Consider the following 23,332-nt stretch of genomic DNA (forward strand, 5'->3'; position numbering starts at 1 on the left):
AAAAGTGATTCAGCTATTGTTTGGGTGCTTATATATGTTGATGACATCATTATTACCGGGAGTGATGAGGTTCACATATCTTGGGTTAAGTCTATGCTGATGACTAAATTCAAGATGAAAGACTTGGGTCCCTTGCGATATTTTTTGGGTGTGGAAGTTGATAGTCGACATGAGACTATTACATTGAGCCAACATAAGTACACCATTGATATTTTACTTGCTACAGGGATGGAGAATTGTAAACCAATTAGCACACCTTGCCTTCTAAATCATAAGCTAAGTGTAAAAGAAGGCACTACTTATCATGATCCTACTTTGTATCGTCGAGTTGTAGGGATGTTACAATACTTAACATTCACTAGGTCTGACATAGCATACTCTGTCAATCAGGCTTCACAGTTTATGCATGCTCCTACAGATGTACATATGGAAGGAGTAAAAAGGATCCTTCGGTATTTAAAGGGTACGATTGGAGATAGCTTGATGTACACCAAGGACACAACTTATATGTCAGGGCATCGACTATTCACCTACACAGACGCGGATTGGGCGGGTGATCCTGACGAGCGAAGAACAGTTTCGGGGTATTGCATTCTTATCGGCAATAATATTGTAACATGGAGTAGCAAGAAGCAAAAGGCAGTGGCGCGATCTAGTACTGAAGCAGAATATCGTGCAATGGCAGCAGGAACAGCCGATGTTACATGGGTGAGACATCTACTGCAAGAATTACAAGAACCAATCTCATCCTCTATGCTTCTTTGCGATAATCAGAGTGCTATTAATATTGCCTTCAATCCCATCCTTCATTGTCGCACGAAGCATATCGAGATCGATCAACATTTTGTTAGGCAAAAGGTGGAAGAAAAAGAAATTGAACCTGCATATGTTCGGTCAGATATGCAAGTTGCTGACATCTTTACCAAGGGATTATCCACTCATCAGTTTTGGGCACTCAAAGGCAAGTTGAGCATAATCAAAGACCATACTCAATTTGAGGGAGGCTGTTAGTTTTAGATCATGGATCTGACCCGCACCACATTCCAAGGATCCATCTTGGGATGCGTGGGCGGTGGTATGTTTGTAATTAGTTTTTACTTCTTGTGTAATGTTATACTATGTACAACACTTATAAATATTAAGTAAAAGAGGGAAAACCCTATTGCCGCCGACCCCTCTCTTCTCTCTTTATCTCATCTCTAACCCTTGCTGGTGGATATTTCTGACACAAGCTTCACTACACTCCCATCACTACTTCGTTGCTTACTAAACTGACATTCCATATATTTTGTCTTACTCTTGCTCAACTTAAAACCTCTTGCTTCCAATGTTTGTCTCCATAATTCTAACTTAGCATTAACCTCAGTTCTAGACTCATTAATCAAAACAATATCATCAGCAAACAACATACACCACGGCACATTTTCTTGAATTGATCTCGTAAGCTCATCCATCACTATAGCAAATAGGAAATGGCTTAATGCAGATCCTTGATGCAACCCAACCGTTATAGGAAAATTGGTTGTCACCCCTCCACAAGTGCGGACATTAGTTACTACTCCTTCGTACATATCTTTAATTATACTAATGTACTTGAGAGAAACACCTTCATCATTGTCCACCAAAGAACATCCCTAGGTACTCTATTGTATGCCTTCTCCAAATCAATAAAAACCATATGCAAATCTTTGTTTCTCTCTCTATATCTCTCAATAAGTTATCTAAGAAGATGTATAGCTTTCATAGTTGATCTTCCAGGCATAAAACAAAATTGATTCTCCGATATCATGACAACCTTCCTCAACCTATACTCAATGACCCTTTCTCAAAGTTTCATAGTATGACTCATGAGTTTTATACCACGATAGTTTGTGCAATCTTGTATATCACCTTTATTCTTATATAGAGGCACCAAAGTACTCTTCCTCCACTCATTAGGCATCTTATTTGTCCGCCAAATCTTGTTAAAAAGATTTGTCAACCATTCTAAACCTTTCTCACACAAGCATTTTCAAGCCTCGATAGGTATACCATCTGTAAAAACCACGGTTTAAAAAAAATTTGTATCGGACCCGGGCCGAGTCGAGTCCGGACCCGACCCGGGCCCATTCTCGATAGGGTTTTTAAAAACCCGACTCGAGAAGAGGATTTTAAGAAAATCCTCTTCCTGAGCATCGCACCCCGCCTACGATATCGGGTGGATTAGGGAAACCCACCGGGGTTTCCCCATTCATCCCCACCCCCCCTGTGCCCTTTAAGAGCAGCGTAGGAGGGCGAGGGGAGGCACGCCTCCCTCTCAAAGCTCTTCGCTCCCTTCGCGCCGACTCCCTCCTCCTTCCCTGCGCACGCCACCAGCACCGATCGTCGTCGCCGCTGCGACCCACGCCGACGTCGATCGACGACGCCGGCCACCGCCGTCGGTCTCCTCCCAGGTACGCCCTCTTCACCTCCCTCTCTGTCACCTCGTTGGAAGGCACGACAGGAGGCCGATGGCACCAGCCGTACCCTCTCTCTTCACCCTCTTCTTGAGGGTTCACCGGGAGGCCGACAGGCGGCGCACGCCCCCTGCCGCGCCTCCCACCTCCCCTGTGCCCATCGGAGGCCCGACAGGTGGCCTACGGGGCCCCTGTCGTCTCCTTCTCTCTCTAGGGGTTCGCCAGAGTGTCGGCAGGGGGGCAATGGCCCCTGCGACACCCCCTCCCCCCTGTGGTTGATCGGGCGACCGACGGGAGGTAGGTTGCCCTCTCTCTCTCTCTCTCTCTCTCTCTCTCTCTCTCTCTCGGCAAGGGTTGGCCCCCTGCCGCCTCTCGGATGTCGGCAGGGGCTGGCCCCCTGCCACCTTGTTGCTGTCGGCAGAGGCTGGCCCATGCCGTCTCGTTGTTGTTGACAGGGGCTCGACCCCTGCAACTTCGCTGCTGTCGGCAGCGGCTGGCCCCCTGCCGTCTCGTTGTTGTCGGCAGGGGCTGGGCCCCTGCCGCCTCGGTGCTGTCGGCAGGGGCTCGACCCCTGCCGCTTCGCTGTTGTCGGCAGGGGCTGGCCCATTGCCGCCTCGAGGCTGTCGGCAGGGGATGGCCCCCTACCGTCTCGCTGTTGTTGACAGGGGCTCGCCCCCTGCCGCCTCGGTGTTGTGGGCAGGTGCGCGACCCCTGCCGCTTCGCTGTTGTCGGCAGGGGCTGGCCCCCTGCCGCCTCGAGGCTGTCGGCAGGGGTTCACCCCCTGCCGCCTCGGTGTTGTCGGCAGAGGCTCGCTCCCTGCCGCATTGTTGTTTTCGATAGGGGCTCGTTTCCCGTCGCCCCGCTGTCGTCGGCTGTCAGGGGCTCACTCCCTGTCGCCTAATCCTACCCATGCCCCTGTCGCACCATTAAATTATATTATCTTAATTGAATATTTCACACTTTTGCATACCTCGCATCAAACCCCGTTCTAGCTCCGCGGCCTGAGCCTCGTATCATCTACACTCGTAGACGCACGCAGTTGCACGACATCCCGAGGTAGGGAAAAGTCGCACGAAGGGTTTGTATGAATGGAATAAAATATAAGGACTCTGTGATAGAATAGTTTATTAGGCGTACATGCTTACATGTAGGATTACTTAACTTGTGATTGTCTGTTTTGCGTCTCCTCATCCTTTTCTTTTGAAATTGCATGCTTAATGTAAAACTCTATGGGTAGACTCATTCTAGAAGAAACTCACGACAATTGCTACTATAACCGGACCTTAAGACAGGTACGTTATAAGTTTCGCTACAATTTCTCGAGAAGGTGGTTTCGCGCCTTCGCATGTTCTGGTGCGCCAGCAGGTACCACAAGAGTCATCAGGAGATTATGTTCCTCCTGAGTTAGCAGAGGAGTGTGTTTTCTGTAGAGAATCAGGGCACACCATGGATGTTTGCCTCTGCAAGGCCGAGCATGATGGCAGGATCGCAATTTTGACTGCAAGCGAGCAACCACCACCTCCAGCAGACCCAGTGGGCGGTGTATTACCCACATACCCGCCTACGACTGATTCTTCAAGTTATAGTCTTGGCTCACCGAAATATAATCTGGCGACGCCCCTCTACGGGCAAGAGACCTCCTATGGGGAACCACCTCCCTTCACCCCTAAGCGCAGATTCAGGCACACAGGCAATAGAAGGGAATATCTTAGGACGTACTCTAGTCGTCCCTAAGGGGAGGTAGCACCTATCAAGTTTTATTGTAGTCTGTGAACTCATTTATAATTACATAATAGAACTTTTGCTTGTGTATCAGCACGGCTGGATTCGAAATAAATGACTTTCGTAATAAAGACCTATATTTTGCCTTTGCTCCTATACTTATGTCTTCTTGTGCTTCTTCGGTATTTTAACTCTTATCTTTGGTTACTTTTTAAGGATGACGGGAAACTCAAGCAACAGCATGGCTGATGAGTTGCGTGAGCAGAGGGGATTCATGATGGATACCCTCAACTCCTTGGCAGAGGCGATTCGTAGCCAGGGTCGCCCCCAGCAGGATCCGGGTTCTCTTGTTGGGAATACACCAACCGCCACATATGAAAATTTTCTAAAGCTTGACCCTCCTACCTTCTCTGGCAAGGTTGACCCTGACTTGGCGGAGAGTTGGGTCAAAGAGGTGGAACGGGTGTTCCAAGTTTTGTTCGTTCCTGACGATAAGAAGACGATGTTCGAGTCCTTTCGATTGAAGGACGACGCTCGTGAGTGGTGGGACACTACCCGAGAGGTGCAGTTCCTAGGTGCTGAGGTGATTCATTAGGAGGGTTTTTCTCGAAAACTACTTTCCTCCTCATGTGAGAGAAAAGAAGAAGGTGGAATTTCTGGAGCTGTGCCAAGGCAGCTTAAGTTTGAACGAGTATGTCGCCAAATTTCAACGATTGGAGCGCTATTGTCCTCACCTGTTCGAGGATGATCATGAGCGGGCTGGGAAGTTCATTCGTGGACTGAAGGAAGGACTCAAGCATAGGGTTCTCACCAGCATACTCGCGACTTTGTCAGCGGCTGTAGCAGCAGCCACCCCACTGAACGAAAATTGGGAGCGTTCAAAGAGTGTACAGGCGAAAAAGTCACCCGCGACAGATGGTGATCAGAAGAGGACCTATTCTGGCGGCCCAGGGCAGCGACCACCATTACCTGTGAAGACTGAGGGAGGGAAGAAACAGTTCCCTCCAGCAAAGCACCAACGACAGCAGAGCCATCCACCGCCCAGACAGTCGTCTGGAGATAACTGCCCCAAGTGCAAGAGGCCTCACATAGGACAATCTTGTCCGTGGGACACTGGCGGATGTCTGTACTGTGGCAAGATGGGTCATTTCATACGCGACTGCCGAAAAAAAGCAACAGATGACCTCAAGCGAAGCGGCAACGTATCTCAGCTTTCTCGACCACCATATCAACAGCAACAGCGAGCACAACCAAGCAGTGTCAAAGAGTCGGGTCGAGTTTATGCAGCCACGGTCGAACAATTGACAAAAGGGGATCTCGTTCAAGGTACCATTCTTGTTGCTGGTCAAGCAGCTTTTGCACTCTTTGATTGTGGTGCCACCCACTCGTTTGTTTTAGAAAAATTTGTAGAACAATTGCACATAACTGTAAAACCACTTGGCAATGCTTTAGACGTGTATAACCCCGTTGGGAAGAACACAGTTTGCGCCAATTACATACCTGAATTGGACATAGTTGTGGCAGAGCGGCACTTGCATGCTTGTGCCATCTTGCTTGAGATGACAGAATTTGACGTCATCCTAGGCATGGATTGGTTGCACAAGTATCATGCCAAGATAGTTTGCCGTGATGGCAAGATTGTTTTATCACCTCCAGGCTCTCCGAGAGTAGAATTCAGAATTCCGAGACCTGTACGAGCAAGTCGGATGATCTCGGCGCTAAAGGCGCAGAACTTCTTGCGGAAGGGATGTACTGTCTTTTTGGTTAGTGTTATCCAATCGGATCCAATGTCTATTCACATCGGTGAGCTGGATGTTGATCGCGATTATCCCGACGTTTTTCCTAAAGAGCTGTCGGGACTTCCGCCATCTCGTGAGGTAGAATTCAATATTGAATTGCTACCAGGTACGACGTCAATCTCTAAAGCACCTTACAGGATGGCGCCAGCTGAGCTTGAGGAGCTCAAGAAACAGTTGCAGGAGTTGTTGGATCAGGGATTCATTCACCCCAGTGTATCTCCTTGGGGAGCTCATGTGCTTTTTGTGAAGAAGGACGGGACCTTGCGTCTGTGTATCGACTATCGAATGCTCAACCAGGCCACGATAAAAAACAAATACCCATTGTCGCATATAGAAGACTTGTTCGATCAGTTACAGAAGGCTAAAGTTTTCTCGAAAATCGACCTTAGGTCTGGATACCATCAACTCAGAATTAGGAATGATGATATTCCTAAGACGGCTTTTCGGACGAGATACGGACATTACGAGCTCACGGTCATGTCGTTCGGACTGACCAATGCCCCAGCAACTTTCATGGACTTAATGAATAGGGTGTTCAAGCCATTTTTTGACACATTCGTGATCGTGTTCATTGATGACATCTTGGTGTACTCAGAAAATCGAGAACAACATCGGGAACACCTAATCATCGTGTTGGAGACCCTACGAAAGGAACGTTTGTATGTCAAGTTCTCTAAATGTGAATTATGGATCGAAGAAGTTATGCTTTTTGGGACACGTTATTTCTAAGGAAGGAGTGTCTGTGGACCCTGCAAAGGTTGAGGTTGTACTCAGTTGGCAGCAACCAAAGAACGCATGTGATATCAGGAGTTTTCTTGGACTAGCGGGTTACTACAGAAGATTCATTCAGGATTTTTCAAAAATTGTGCTACCCCTGACGAAATTGCTGAAGAAAGAGGCTAGATTCTTATGGGACGAGAAGTGCGAGGCGAGTTTTCAGTTATTGAAGGAGTAACTTACCAGTGCTCCTATTTTGACCTTACCTTCTAATAAAGGCGGATTCGTGATTTATATTGATGCCTCTGAGTCAGGCCGAGAGGCCGTGCTAATGCAGAATGGGAAAGTGATCGCTTACGCCTCTCGACAACTTAAAATTCACGAGAAGAACTACCCAACTCATGATTTAGAGTTAGCTGCAGTTGTGTTCGCACTAAAGATATGGCGACACTACTTGTATGGGGAGCAGTTTGAAGCATTCACCGATCAAAAGAGCCTTAAGTATCTATTTTCGCAGAAAAAATTGAACATGAGGCAACGACGTTGGCTTGAATTCCTCAAGGATTACGACTTCACCCTCTCCTACCACCCAGGAAAGGCGAACGCCGTGGCTGACGCCCTCAGCCGCAAAGCACCGGAAGTTTCGATTAATGCCTTATTTTTTGGATGGAGGTTGGTCGAAGACCTAGCCTCTTGGGAACCTTTCGCAATCACTAAGGGTTCAATCGGTTTATCCCACCTTGTTGCTCAACCTGAGCTACTAGCGAGGATCATCAATGGGCAGAAGACGGATGCACGCTACGAGAAGTTGAAGGCTCAAGCGATACTGGCAGATACACTTTTTCGTCTGAAGGAGGATGGAAGTATATGGTTGAAGGAGCGCCTTTGGGTTCCTGAGGACCCAGTCTTACGAGATAAAATTCTTGTGGTAGCCCACAAGTCTAGATACACCATTCACCCTGGCGGCACGAAGATGTTTAAGGACCTACAACGGAGTTATTGGTGGAACAGTATGAAGCGAGACGTGACTGAGTATGTCTCAAAGTGTTTGACGTGTCAGCAGATCAAGATCGAGCACCAGAGACCTGGTGGGGTCATGCTGCAGATAGAGATCCCTCTATGGAAGTGGGAAGATGTTACCATGAACTTCATAGTCGGCCTATCGAGGACGCGGAGGAAGCATGACGCGATTTGGGTGATTGTCGATAGACTCACAAAGTCTGTTCACTTCCTGCCTATCTGTCTCAATCAATCGTTGGATAGTCTCGTTGATCTCTATGTTAGAGAGATTGTGAGATTGCACGGTGTTCCGGTCTCGATTATCTCTAATCGTAATCCTAGATTCACTTTGAGGTTTTGGGGACAACTTCAGCTGGCTTTGGGCACAAAGTTGAAGTTCAGTACTGCGTTTCACCCTCAGACTGACGTACAGTCGAAACGTACGATTCAAACCTTAGAAGACATGCTTCGAGCTTGTATGATGAACTGGAAGGGAGAGTGGGATTCCCACATCAGTCTGGAGGAATTCGCATATAACAACAGCTATCATGCGAGCATCAGGATGGCCTCATTCGAAGCTTTGTATGGGAGGTCGTGTCGATCACCTGTCTACGGGGACGAGGTTGGCAAACGAAGATTGGAGGCACCTATAGTCTTGCAACACTATACTCAACAAGTGCAAATGATTCGAGAACGACTCCGTACCGCTCAGAGTCTGCAGAAAAGTTATGCAGATAGACGCCGACGAGAGCTTACCTTCGAAATTGGCGAGATGGTTTTTGTTAAGGTATCTCCGACGAAGAGCGTATTTCGGTTCGGGAAGAAAGGAAAGCTAAGTCATAGATACGTTGGACCGTTCGAAATCCTGGAGCGGATTGGAGAAGCAGTTCATCGTGTGGTGTTACCTCCTCAGTATGCTCAGATCCATAATGTTTTTCACGTATCCATGTTGAGGAAGTACGTTCACGATCCATCGCACATCATTCATTATGACGATGTGGACATTAGAGGGGACTTGACATTCGAAGAAATACCTGTGGAGATCGTAGATCGTCATGACCAAGTGCTAAGATCAAAGACCATTTCCATTGTAAAGGTTCGGTGGCAACATCATGGAATTGACGAATGTACTTGGGAACCTGAGAGCGATATCAGGGAAAAATATCCTAACCTGTATTTTGATTCTTCAAGCCAATAAAAATTTTGGCGAACGAAATTCTTTTAAGAGGGGTAGGATGTAAAACCCACGATTTAAAAAAAAATTGTATCGGACCCGGGCCCATTCTCGATAAGGTTTTTAAAAACCCGACTCGAGACGAGCGCCGCACCCCGCCTGCGATATCGGGTGGATTAGGGAAACCCACCGGGGTTTCCCCATTCATCGCCCCCCCCCCCTGACCCCTTTAAGAGCAGCGTAGGAGGGCGAGGGGAGGCACGCCTCCCTCTCCAAGCTCTTCGCTCCCCTCGCGCCCACCCCCTCCTCCTTCCCTGTGCACGCCACCAGCACCAATCGTCGTCGCCGGTGCAACCCAAGCCGACGACGTCGGCCACCGCCGTCGGTCTCCTCCCTGGTACGCCCTCTTCACCTCCCTCTCTGTCACCTCGTTGGAAGGCACGACAGGAGGCCGATGGCCCCTTCCGTACCCTCCCTCTTCACCCTATTCTTGAGGGTTCACTGGGAGGCCAACAAGCGGCGCACGACCCCTGTCACGCCTCCCACCTCCCGTGTGCCCATCGAAGGCCCGACAGGTGGCCTACGGGGCCCCTGTCGTCTCCTTCTCTCTCTGGGGGTTCGCCGGAGTGCCGGAAGGGGGCTAATGGCCCCTGCGACACCCCCTCTCCCCTGTGGTTGATCAGGCAACCGACGGGAGGTCGGTTGCCCCCCTGTCACCCCCGTCCTGATCTCTCTCTCTCTCTCTCTCTCTCTCTCTCTCTCTCTCTCTCTCTCTCTCTCTCTCTCTCTCTCTCTCTCGGCAAGGGTTGGCCCCCTGCCGCCTCTCGGCTATTGGCAGGGGCTAGCCCCCTACCACCTTGTTGATGTCAGCAGGGGCTCGACCCCTGCCACTTCGCTGTTGTCGGTAGGGGCTGGTCCCCTGCCGCCTCGAGGTTTTCGGCAGGGGCTGGTCCCCTGCCGTCTCGTTGTTGTCGGCAGGGGTTGGCCCCCTGCCGTCTCGTTGCTGTCGGCAGGGGCTCGCCCCCTGCCACCTCGCTGCTCTCGGCAGGGGCTCGACCCCTGCCGCTTCGCTGCTATTGGCAGGGGCTGGCCCCCTGCCGCCTCGAGGTTGTCGGCAGGGGCTGGCCCCCTGCCGCCTCGCTGCTGTCGGCAGGGGCTCGCCCCCTACCACCTCTGTGTTGTCGGCAGGGGCTCGACCCCCGCCGCTTCGCTGTTGTCGGCAGGGGCTGGCCCCCTGCCGCCTCGTTTTTGTCGGCAGGGGCTCGACCCCTGCCTCCTCGGTGCTGTCGGCAGGGGCTCGACCCCTGCCGCTTTGTTGCTGTCGGCAGGGGTTGGCCCCCTGCCGCCTCGCCGCTGTCCGTAGGGGCTCGCCCCCTGCCACCTCGATGCTGTCGGAAGAGGCTCGCTCCTTGCCGCCTTTCTGTTTTCAACAGGGGCTCGTTCCCCGTCGCCCCGCTGTCGTCGGCTGTCAGGGGCTCACTCCCAGTCGCCTAATCCTACCCATGCCCCCGTCGCACCATTAAATTATATTATCTTAATTGAATATTTCACACTTTTGCATACCTCGCATCGAACCCCGTTCTAGCTCCGCGGCCTGAGCCTCGTATCATCTACACTCGTAGACGCACGCAGTTGCACGACATCCCGAGGTAGGGGAAAGTCGCACGAAGGGTTTGTATGAATGAAATAAAATATAAGGACTCTATGATAGAATAGTTTATTAGGCGTACATGCTTATCTGTAGGATTACTTAACTTGTGATTGTCTGTTTTGCGTCTCCTCATCCTTATTCTTTTAAAATTGCATGCTTAATGTAAAACTCTATGGGTAGACTCATTCTAGAAAGAAACTCACGACAATTGCTACTATAACCGGACCTTAAGACAGGTACGATATAAGTTTTACGAGAGGTAATGAAGTACCCTGAAGTGGGCAATCAACACCTTATAGATATCAATGAGATAATGTCTACCTCCACAGGCCAACTGCTCAAAGAGCAATACAAGTCATGTATAAACCAAAAGAATCATAAAACATTAATTGTTGCCCGCTCATCGTAGTCGTACCTCTAGGAAGGTATGATCGTACTTTTGGACAAGTATGTCCCATATGTGCTACGATGTTTAGATGATGAGGTTATAGCAACCTCGATGCGTGCATTTAGCACAATGTTGAGATCACATAAATGGTGACAACTCGCCTTCACAGGCAAGATGCACGAGTGGGTCTAATAGACTAGAGCATGTAGAATGGGGCGGCGGTTAAGAAACCCCCGTCGTACCCATTCGACCTTCACGGTTCATCAAGGGAGAGGATGGATGGTACAAAAACTCCGATGGACAGGTTGTTAACAACCACCACACGGGCAAAAGACTCGGTTTCCCTAGTCATCGGAGTTAGGGGAATTGGGATTACCATAAATTATCCTATGTGGTAACTCTCAGGTACTTCTGCAGAAGTTGGATGCATCCATGGGCCACGAATGCCTTTGGGGATTTACTCTCTTAGTCGTTGACCGTCCCCTTAGGAGCGGACTCAGTCAGTCATCCGGGTTAATGAAAACACCTGACATAATAAACCCCTGGATCGGTCTCGCATGTTTCTACGTTTTGCGTCTGTGCGTACCCACAGGCCAGTTAATATCAGAACTTAAAGAATATCTTTTTAAATAGTTGTAGATGATTGAGAGTTACACTGCTTGAAATGTTTTAAACAATAGTTCTTTGCATATGTTACACTTGCTAGAATAGATTACAATTGTACTTGTTGTTTTAATGTAATAAATTGTTTATCTCATGAATGTCATGTTTTATTTTTATTCTACTTTATCTATTCGTGCACCTACTGGTTTGTTATGAAACTGACCCATTTCATGGGCAGGTGATGAGTAAGACTTCACAAGCGGCCGATGACGTGGTGCAACATGGCTCAAGATTTCTCTTTTTTCTGCTGGCATCTTGGCTCTGAGTTTTGGAGTTTTTCTTTAGATTATTGAACTTTGTGAAAATGCTTATTTTGTAATAAACTGCAGATTTTTAATCTATTGCCTTATTTCCTCAATTCCTTTAAGTTGTCGTTCATATGAATGATGGTTTTTCAGCTAACGTACCCAGGATTGTTGACTTGTGCTCCTTTCTAAATGTGTTCCGTTGTCGCTTTTAAAAGTAAAAACTTTAAATCTTTGAAAGGTTTTTCGATAATGTTTTCGAAATCACAAGTTGAAATTTTGGAGTATTACACCATCTGGGCCAACTGCCCTTCTTGATTTCATTTGCTTCAAAGCCCCTGCAATTTCTTTCTTTTGAATCTTGCGCATGAAGTCACGATTCATCTCATGAAAAGGAATGGAGAAGTCTCCAAGATCCTGAGCATGACTAGCGGTTGAATTAAAAAATAAGCATATATATAGGATAATGTTCCTAGTGAAAAAATTTATATTTTTATTTTTTCAGTTTTTTTGCACATCTAATCCTCCAGATGTGATCTACAACAATGTTGTAAGTATCATATTGTATCGTACGAATACGTATCTTTACTTCAGGGGGAAAACAATATGATACATACTCGTATCTCGATACGGGTGTGTATTGTACCTATATCGGTGTATTGTGCGATGCACCCCTGTATTGAACCATATCGTACGATACGGTACGATACTCAATGTTTTTTTTTTTTGAAACGTATTTTATAACTGTGATTATTTTGTTTATGTGGGGCATTGTTCTTGTGAGGTATGCATGATTCTATTGATGATGTCTTATGTAGCTCATAGAGACATAAATGTGATTTTATGGTTGTATTTTGTACAATTTATTTTTTCTGATTTTTCCTAATTTTTTTGGATTTTTTGAAATTTTTTTATTAAAAATTTAGGATATGATACGATACGGTGTTACTTTGGGCCTGACCGATATGGGTAACGATACGGTACTTACAACCTTGATCTACATATTATATTTAGTAGAAACTGACCTTTGGATCATGTTTATTTATGCAAAAGACAAATTTTACGAGGATTGAAAAATCAACAACCTATATTGTACCAATTTTCAAGCCTCAAAAGAACATATTTTTACATCAAAAAACTATGATCCAAGGATCGATTCCTACTATCTTGACCATGCTGAACAAATCCATGTTGGTCAAAACAGCCTCCCCCCATGAGTTTCAATTAGGGGGTTCCTTACCTAAAAGGGTAGCAAATGCTATCCGCACGCGCGCGCACACACACACACACACACACACATATATATATATATATATATATATAGAGAGAGAGAGAGAGAGAGAGTGTGTGTGTGTAACATTAAACTAGTTGTGTTTAACATTAGCTATATTCAGCCATATTAAAATGAATAAAATATCCTTAAAATGGTGTTTTTTAAAATTCATGGTTACTTTTTCGGGCATTATATGTCTTTTTAACTTAAAATAAAATGAAAAGTCAAACACCTTTTTCAAAAAGTAAATTTATGAATCTATCAACGTTACCTTTTTTTACCTCAAAAAGTAACCATGCATTTTCAAAAATGCCATTCTTTAAGGGTATTGTTTGACAACTAGTTTAATGTTAGATTAACCCTATATATACATATAAATATGCCTTCTGTTTTCGATTGTATCATACTATCTAGTTAGAAATCATATGTGTAATCTTTGTCTAGTCAAAGTAACCTTGTAGATATATTCAGCGTGGTCTGTTAAGGGTTACCGGAAACTCCACTTACATGTGGGAAACTCATTTCCTGGGAAACCGCTTCCGAAACTTGTGGGAAACTTCTAAAAAATCATGGGAAACCAGTTTCACATCACATGAGAAACCTACTTACTTTCTATGGGAAACATGTTTTCGTACATTTGTTGCAAGTATCCTTTAAATAAGAAATTTCTTTTTACAATGAAAATTTGAGATATATCTGTTATTCAAAATTTCAAATACTTATTGCAGTTATAATCAATGTAATCATATATTTCAAAAAAAAATACTACAACAACAACAACAACAACAACTACGCCTTCATCCCAAAATAATTGGGGTCAGTGATAGTGATATGAACCAAAAAAGAAATTCATTTTGGGTCTTCCACAAGAATCATTTTCCTCCAATCATTTCTATCCAATGTCATGTCCTCGGTGAGGTTCAAAGCATTCATATCCTTTCCTATCATCTCCATCCAAGTCTTCCTAGGCCTACCCCGACCTCTTTTAACTAATATATTTTCCCATTTTTCTAACCTTCTAACTGGAGCATCATTAGACCTTCGCCGAATATGTCCAAACCACCGTAAACGATTCTCTCGCATCTTATTTTCAATGGGTGCAACACCTACCTTCTTACGTATCTCCTCGTTCCGAATCTTATCTTTTATTGTATTTCCACACATCCATCTAAGCATCCGCATCTCAGCTACACTCATTTTTTGAATATGATGTCTCTTGGCAGCCCAACATTCCGTACCATATAGTAAAGCGGGTCTAATACTAATTATTATTATTTATTATAATATTTGTAAAAAAGTAAAGATTATGTAAACTTATTGTTGATATTTGCATTGTTGCTCCACACACACACACACTATATATATATATATATATATATATATCATGTTTCCAATTTCTCAAGAATTTTAGAAAGTCTCGTTAACCGTTTCCCAACACGTTTCTCATTTTTTATTCCCTTCCTGGAGAATATGAATCATGTAGTTGTTTGTCAAGGATTGCATCTTAAATTGTAGCATATTGACGTAAAAGCATGTTTTTCTGAGTCATAAAATTTTAGTGCACTGTTAGCCATGGAAAACCTGATTACATGACACAACTACATGGTTCACAATCATGTTTTCTACAAATCAAACCATGTAGATCACATCTGTGGGATTAGATTTACAACCCAAAAAAACACATTCAAAATTTGTGAAAAGAATGGAGTTTCTTACTACATTGTGCATAATGTTGACAGCTATGTTACATGGACACTTCACCAAGGCTAAAGTGTCGGTGTCGGACACTTCACAACACTGACACCAACAAAGACATGCTTGGACACGGCACCGACACACCGTTTTTAAAATTAAGTGTCCAAAAATTTGGACAAGTGTGTTGAGTGTCTGACACCTCAAAACGTGTTTGGACACGCCGTGTCCAGCGATTGTCCATACGAATATCCTCTTTCATGCATCATGGACACAGATGTCCAGCTTTGTGGAGACTTTTTCGTTAAGAGCATATGTTTTTGTTACTCTATGTTTTGCCTTACAGGTGTGGTTGTTGATAAGTCTTGAACTCTTAATGATTTGTTTTTGTACTTGCAATCTTACATGTTCACATTATGTCATTGACATTTGTGTAAATCATCGAGGATCATATTACAAATGAGAAAGGAACGTGCATTTTATATTTTGTGATTTTTTTTGCATAATTTTTATATCTTTTTTTTCTCTTCTATATCTATATCTATATATATTGTGTAAATCATGAAGGATCATATTACAAATGAGAAAGAAATGTGCATTTTATATTTTATGGTTTTGTGTGCATAATTATTTAAATCTCTCTCTCTCTCTCTCTCTCTCTCTCTCTCTCTCTCTATATATATATATATATATATATATATATATAGAGAGAGAGAGAGAGAGAGAGAGTCGTATCCAAGTATCTAGTTTTTTAAGACCTGTTGTGTCCGACACAACACCTGTGTCAATGTCCAAGTAATATAAATATAAATATAAATATATACATGTATATACACATATACATGTATACGTATATACATATATACATATATACATATAGAGAGAGAGAGAGAGAGAAATAGATAGAATAAGGGGTGGGTGTGCACAACCAGAGTGCACCGTTGTTCCACACTGTTTTTTGGTGATTCGACCATATGGATGTATCCAACATGTTCCATTTGCAAGGAACCAACCCTTGGTTCGTGTTTTTCGAAGAAAAAAAAAGACTTTATACTGATTGAACTTCAGAAAATTATGGGCATTGATTTGTCAACCATTAGAAAAACTTGCTTACATGTCGGAATCACATGAATCAAAAGCCAGTCCCCACCATCTGTTTTGTCAGAATTTTAAAAAAATGGTGAAAATTTGAGTGCTCTCTCTCTCTCTCTCTCTCTCTCTCTCTCTCTCTCTCTCTCTCTCTCTCTCTCTCTCTCTCTCTCTCTCTCTCTCTCTCTCTCTATATATATATATATATATATATATATATATATATATATATATAGTATTTTGTACCAATGTCACTGTTATCGCCGACACTTCAAAAATATCATGATAATATCGGTGATTTAAGATCAGCCGATATTATCGACGATATATCACGATATTTTTTAAAACAAACCCATTTTTTATATTTTAAGCATACATTTTCTATTTTTTGTTTCTTTTATATTTTCAAACTTATTTCTTGATATTTTTGTAACAAAAATAATGCAGGACCATTATTTTCTTTTATATATATTCAAGTTTTTAAACTCCCGAGATTTTCCGGAGAAAAAATAACTTTTGAAACTCTCAAAGAAAACCCCTAGCCGAGAAAATACCTTGAACGATATATGTGACTATTGTTTCTACCTACAATCTAGTTCGAAGTTCACGATCCAAGTTGTTTTGACTCAATCCAACCTCATAGATGTGTTCAGCATGATCAATTTTATTGGAATCAACCTTGGCATTCTTTGAGTCAAGAAAAAATGATGCATTCATAGCCATTGATTGATTTATCGCCAGAAAAACCTGTATACAGATTGATTTCTGACGATAGATAAGTTGGTCCCACTATATATATATATATATATATATATATATATATATATATATATATATATATATATATATATACATCCTGTACCCACAACTGTTAGATGCGCACTCCCTCTTGCACTCAAGAACACACAGGAGCATGTGTGCACCCACACCCAGTCATCACCTTCAAATATCAAGTCCTATAACTAGGAGTGTCAATGGATTAGATTTGGTTCCGACCCAAGTGAAACCAGACTTGGACCCGGTTTTCGAGTATGGTATCAGGTCCAGACCCAGGTCTAGTCAGGTCCACTATAAGAAAAATCATACCCGGACCCGATAAGAACTACATGAACCAGACCCAGATCATACCCAGTAAAACCATATTTTTTATCATTTTTACATTGAAAATTTGTGGATCTTAATCCCAACCCGGGTCAGGTCCAGGTCTGGTATAAAATTTCACAAACTATACCCAGGTCCATGTTTTAATCGGACCTTCAGGTCCGGACCCGGGTCTTAATCGGGTCCTATTATTTATCACCGTATCCGAACCCTATAGGGTTTGGTTTGGTTTGTGTCAGGTTCAGGTAAACCCAACCCGTTGACCACACACACACCCCCCCCCCCAACTATAAGGCCTCTCCATAGAAAGCAAAATCAAGGAGACCAGATTATGGGAGTCTGCCATGTAAAATTTACAGATAAAGACTCAAAAGCTTGTATTTAAAGAAAGAAAAAATTCCCGTCATAATAAACCGTCCATAATAAGTGTGTGCCCAGGTGCACACGCACACACACAGTATATCTTTTGACTAAAAGTCAAAATCCCCACCACAGGAAGCACCACTAACAAGCAGTAGATTTTAAGAATGGATATCCTCTTTTTTTCATGTAGGAAAAGTAACATGAAACTTACCAGAGTAGATATAGCAGCATGACGAACTGAAGTGATGCTATGTCTCATAAATGGCCATAAGCGAGGTGCCAGAGAAGATAATGCATATGGGTTGCCCTCATTTTTCACTCCATTTTCTCCAACTTGGAGGGTTTCATTAAGATCTAAATTCTTTTTATCTATCAAGGTCAATGCTCCTAGCATTTTTGAAGCCACTTCCGGATGAGAGTATATCTCTGCCAATAAGTTCATCACACTGCCAAATTTCAGGGAGTCACGAATTTAGTCATGTTAGCACAATAAGAAGGCCAAGACAAGCAGTTGTGCATAAAGGATTCAAGTGAGCAAAACACAAACTGAAGAAATCAAATTGTAAATTAATATAGCAAGAATATGCATGGGTTGTTATGTTAATTGAATGAATCAAATAAAATTCTTTTAGATAAGTAAACGGAAGGCACTTTTGCTCATGCTCTTTTGCTTTCCTGAAAATAGACGTAGTTTGGTACCTGAGACTTGCACAAATTTATACAAGTGATACATTCAACAAAATATGAAAACAATGCATGGCAGGCAAATGTTAATACTAAGTGGAAAAAAAATGAATGAACAAAATGCAAAATATGATCAGATGTGAAAATTAATACCTGCTAGTGGATGGGCTTAAGTCATCAAGGTCAAGTAATATGTCCCAAAGTAGCATAATGATTGAATGTAATTGTAGCCCCATAAAGGATACTATAGCAGAAGCAGCAGGTATCAAGGCTTCAGCAGCAACTGCCCTAACATCATCATCAGGGTCCTCCAGACCAGATTTACATGAAGGAAGAACAAAGCCAAGTAACTTATAAAGCATTTCCTGTAACAGATAGACCATAAGAAGTTTCCAAAAGATATCTGGCAACAGATAAATAATTACTACCTTGACAAGCAAACCCATGCCATCTGAAAGTAATCAATAGAAAATCCAGCCATGGACATTAAAGTATACACAATACTAAAAAGCACAAAATTTATTCATCAATGAGAATAATAGTCGTAGCTGTCATTATTACACAAACAACAACACCACTGCATACAAAACTGTTAAAAATGTAAATATATATAGTATAAACACATATGTGCATATATGTATTTATATGTACACACACACACACACACACACATATATATATATATGAGTAACTAGGTTAGGATAGTTAGGTTGGTTTTTATTTTATTTTTGTCTTGCTTGAACTAGTCAACAAGAGAGTCATTGGGAGTCCCAACGGCTCTAAATAGAGTTGTTGGACCCTCCCAACGACTCTCTTGGAGCATCTCATGTTTGTGTATATATAGGGGTTGAAACCCATCTCAAATGTATGCTTCTTGCATAGTCCTTATCAATAAAATATTATTTTTATTTCTTGTGTTTGCCCCTTTAGTGGGTGTTTGTGTGAGATCATTGTGTAGCTTGTGAATGTCCTTTTGGTGCTTTGGTGAAACTCTTTGAGTGTCCACCTTTTTGTTTTGGTAAATATCTTTTGGATGACCTTTTTACCTTTCATGGTATCACAGCTTGAAGATCAAGCTGATTTTTTGGTGCATTGGAAAGCATGCCACTCAAGATTTTGAAGAAATAGTCTCTTTTGCAAAATTTATTTAAGTGTTTGAGAGATTGTTGTATCTTTCTTAATGGTGGAGTGCTTGTGTGTTTGTGTTTTTCATTGGACGTGCACTCTTTGTGGTGGAGTGCTCGTGATTTTTTTATTATCTCCTCTTTTTCTTCCTCCTCTCTATCTTCTATTCTTTCTCTTAGCCCTTGTAAACATGAATGACAATGATGATGTCACCCTAAAACCCATCAAGATCAATGATACAAACTTTGCAACATGGGTTTCAATCATGAAGCACTTTACATGAGGGAAAGGGTTGTGAGGATTAGTGGATGGTTCGGATTTAGAACCCAAACTAATCTTTACTAAGATAGAAGGAGAAAAAGAAGTACCTCTTACGGAGGCAAAAAAGACCAAGGCTATGACCACTTATGAGAAAATTTGAAATAATGAAAAATGGGGCATGTCAAGATTATGTTTTGGCTCATTAGTAGTGTTGATATTGTAACATTGATATCAAGAAGTGCTTGAGTCTAGCTAAATTTGAACATGCAAATAAAGCATGGGAATACCTTAAGAGAATGTATTCTCTTAAAAATATTGTACACATTTACAACTTGCAAGATAAAGTAGGTACTATGACTCTAAAAGGAAAAATATTAGAGAATACTTTAGTGAATTGTCCGACATTTGGAATGAGTTGGCTCTTCTTGAGCCACAATGCCATTATTTTGAAGACAGAAAACTCTGTCAAAGACAAATTGGTGTGGAGCACTTCTATCAATTCATCAATGGTCTAAGACCGAAGTTTGAGTCTACCAAATTGACTCTTCTTCATAGAGGAAAATTCCCTTCTATCGAAGTTACCATTAAAGAGCTAAGTATGGAGGAAATAGACTAAGGTAAAAGTCATCTAAAGATGATGATGGCTCGGTCTTAGCCGTATCTAGATCGGGAAACCATGTTCATGCTTACAAACTACCACATTACGGGAGACCAAACAACGATCACTATGGAAAACAAGGTAATGAGTTTGAGAAAAAAATTATTTTTTGTCATGCTGACCTTGATGAAGATCAGGATATCATAAACGATATGGTGAGTGAAGAAGAATCTCATGATAATGAAATAAGTGAAGAACAATCTCAAAATCAGAATTGTATTCAATATTTCAAGCGTAGTAGTTCATAACATCATGTGCCCTTGAAAAATATACTAATAAAAACCATGTAGAAATACAAACTAGGTCATCGAGAGTATCAAAAACCCCTAGGAAATTTGTGTCATATGAGTCCTTTTCACCTAAGTATCAAGCTTAGGTTACCAAGGGATACTCCCAAGAGTACGAAATAGATTATAAGAAAATCTTTGCACCTGTTGCTAGGACGACCACAGTTAGAATCGTAGTAGCCCTTGTCTCTATGAAAAAATGGCCTATATATCAAATGGATGTTAAGGATGTGTTTCTTAATGGTAAATTGGTTGAAGAAGTCTACATGGAGGCACAGCAAGGAACGGCTCTTCGTTTAGATAAAGCTTTGTATGGCCTTAAATAAACTCAAAAGGCTTGGAATGACAGGTTTACTCAAGTTATACTTGATATTGGATTTCAATCTTGTCTAACTAACACAGCTTTGTTTATTAAGATTTGTATTGCAGGTATTATTATTCTTTTTCTTTACATGGACGACATGAACATCACTGGAAGTGATAAACACGGAGTTGAACATATTAAAAGGCTTCTTAAAATACATTTTAAAATGACTCATGTGGGACTTTTAAAATATTTTCTTGGTATAGAAGTTGCTTATTCATCTAGAGGGCATTTACTTACTCAATTTAAATTCGCTTCAGATATTGTTGTGAGGTTTGGTAGGGGAACCACTTGAAACCCCAACTCCTTAGAGAAAACTCATTGGGGCATTGTCATATCTCTCAATTAAAAGGCCTGACATCGTGCATGAAGTTCAAACAATGAGCTAGTTTCAGCATGCTTCCACCATTGTTCATATGGGAGCAATTTTGCGTATTATTAGATATGTTAAGAGTATTATTTATTGTCGATGGGTGGTTATGTGTAATTTTTTATTTTGGTTACATATCTTTTATAATTTCTTAAGTATGTGGTCCCCATTTGATATTTTGGCTAATCCCTATTTAAAGAAGAGGATTAGACCTAATGAAACTTAACTTTCTCCCTTTTATCATTCCTCTCTCTCTCTCTCTCTCTTTCTCTCTATTCTTCACGCTGCAACATGGTATCAAAGCTAGGCATATCTTTGGGCAGCTGAAGATCATCAAGGGTGGCGTCTGGAGATCATCAAAGCTGCAGCCAACCTTTGATGCAATTCTTGAAAAAAAAAAGGAAAGAGACATGTCGCAGTCAACGCCGTGGACCTGATTCAGATCTGGCCTGTTGCAGATCTGAAAGCTGTTGATGTTGTGGACGTGATTTAGATCTAACAGCTAATCTAAATCTTGTGGTTGAAGATGAAGTCGTGGATCAAATCTAGTTGCAGATCTGAGTGCATTAGCCGTGAGTTGTGTGGTCGTGAAAAGGACCTGTCGCAGATCTGAAAAGTGTAGAAGTAAATCAGATATGGTCGCAGATTTGACTTTGCAGTGGTGTGATTCACATCGGTCATTGATCTGAATGGGGCATGGATCTGATTGATCTGTAAGGCAGTTGTGGGCATAAGATTCACGCAGATCTGTGTAAAGATATGGTCGGCAGGTTAGTATAATTGTTGTTGTTTTTTAAAGGAGGCCATGGAGTCGATGGTGCCTGAGTTCAGAATGACAACGTATGGAGTAGACTGGTCTGATGGTAGCGATTCAGTCATAAAATCAGACTTGATTCCTATGACAGGGATCTGAGGGTGTGATTTCATGTCGTGATTATCTGTTGTGGCAGTTTGATAATTATGTGGAAGTGTCTGATCTGATTGTTGGTCCATTTGTGTCTATTTTGTTCACTGCTGGAAATTGTTTATAAACCAGCAAGTGTTTGTTGATCAGATCAGACGGGAAAATTATATATATTCTGTAGTCTAGGGGTTAAGCTGGTGCTAGGTGTCGTGTGTTTTTTTTTATTTATTTGCCTGACATCTGTCGAGAGATTTACAAATAATGGCTGATTACCAAATTCTGAGTAAGGATCTCAAGACTGAAGGACTTGGAGAATATAAAGCTTTTGTGAACCCATTTTCTTATGGGTCATCAATCAAATTAGATGACACTAATTATGCACGATGGTCTCGCACTTTTATGATGTCAGTTTCAGGTCATCAAAAAAAAACATATTTTGCTGGAACATGAGCCATCAGAAAAATCAGGAAAATATGCAACATGGGAAGAGGATAATGTCATTGTTATGTCTTGGATTATTAATGTTATGTCTTGGATTATTAATAGTGTGCAGCCTCATATTGCAGATGGACTTATTTATTATACAACCTTCGAGACACATATTCGCATGAAACAAATGTAAGTCGAATTCTTCAAGTTGAACAAGAAATTTATCAATTACAGCAAGGAGATCAGACTCTAACACTATACTATGCATCAGTAAAGTCAGCTTTTGAGAGACTGAGGCCATTGTGTTGTACCAAGCAGAGAAGTCATCAAGAACGGACTATGGTAGTGAGGTTTCTTACAGGTCTGGCTTCTAAATATTCTGTGGCCAAGGTTCAAATGCTAGCTGGTTCAAATGTTCCTATTTTGGCTGAAGCTTATAATCGTTTGAGTAGATTGGCCATTACTCTACCTCAATCACAACCCGAATCACAATCTTCTGCCCTAACAATCACTGCAAGTCGCAATCGTGGTATACCTGTCAACATAAGAGTAAGAGGTCGTGGACGAGGGGCATGAGGTAGAGGTAGGTTTCAGTGCACCTATTGTGGAAAATCAGGGCATCTAGAGGACAGATGTTGGGACAAAAATGGTTGGCTCCTTGCACTTTTGCCAAAGCTGAATGTGCCTAATGCTCAGGTTGCAAAATTAGAAACGAAGACGATACCTGGTTTCACCAATGACTCAATTACTCTTAGTCGTGCAGAGTATGACAAATTACTAGCTCATCGTCCTTGAAGCTCGAGTACCCCTTCTCCTGTGGCAGATGTTGCGTGTTTTGCAGGTGGTAGCTTCTCTTCTCCAGGTAGTAGATGGATTATTGATTCAGGAGCTTCTAGACACTTATGTGGGCAATCCAACAATTTTTCGAAGTTGGATTCT

The 23,332-nt window shown here is 42.5% G+C and overlaps 1 protein-coding gene across 3 annotated transcripts in view; it reads right to left on the minus strand.

Moving 5' to 3' along the window:
• The window catches only part of LOC149843037 (TATA-binding protein-associated factor BTAF1-like), a 136,145-nt gene that overhangs the window by 35,073 nt on the left and 77,740 nt on the right, over nucleotides 1–23,332 (minus strand). For all 3 annotated transcript variants that reach the window (XM_089999552.1, XM_089999553.1, XM_089999554.1), the window contains 2 exons: nucleotides 18,149–18,360; nucleotides 17,523–17,757 (listed from right to left, as the gene is read on the minus strand). In XM_089999552.1, the coding sequence (XP_089855678.1) occupies nucleotides 17,523–17,757; nucleotides 18,149–18,360 (447 nt within the window). The remainder of the gene's footprint in view (nucleotides 1–17,522; nucleotides 17,758–18,148; nucleotides 18,361–23,332) is intronic.

Source organism: Nuphar pumila, chromosome 3 (genome assembly GCF_984573655.1).
Source record: "Nuphar pumila chromosome 3, dmNupPumi1.hap1.1, whole genome shotgun sequence".
In the NCBI taxonomy this organism is placed as follows: Eukaryota; Viridiplantae; Streptophyta; class Magnoliopsida; order Nymphaeales; family Nymphaeaceae; genus Nuphar; species Nuphar pumila.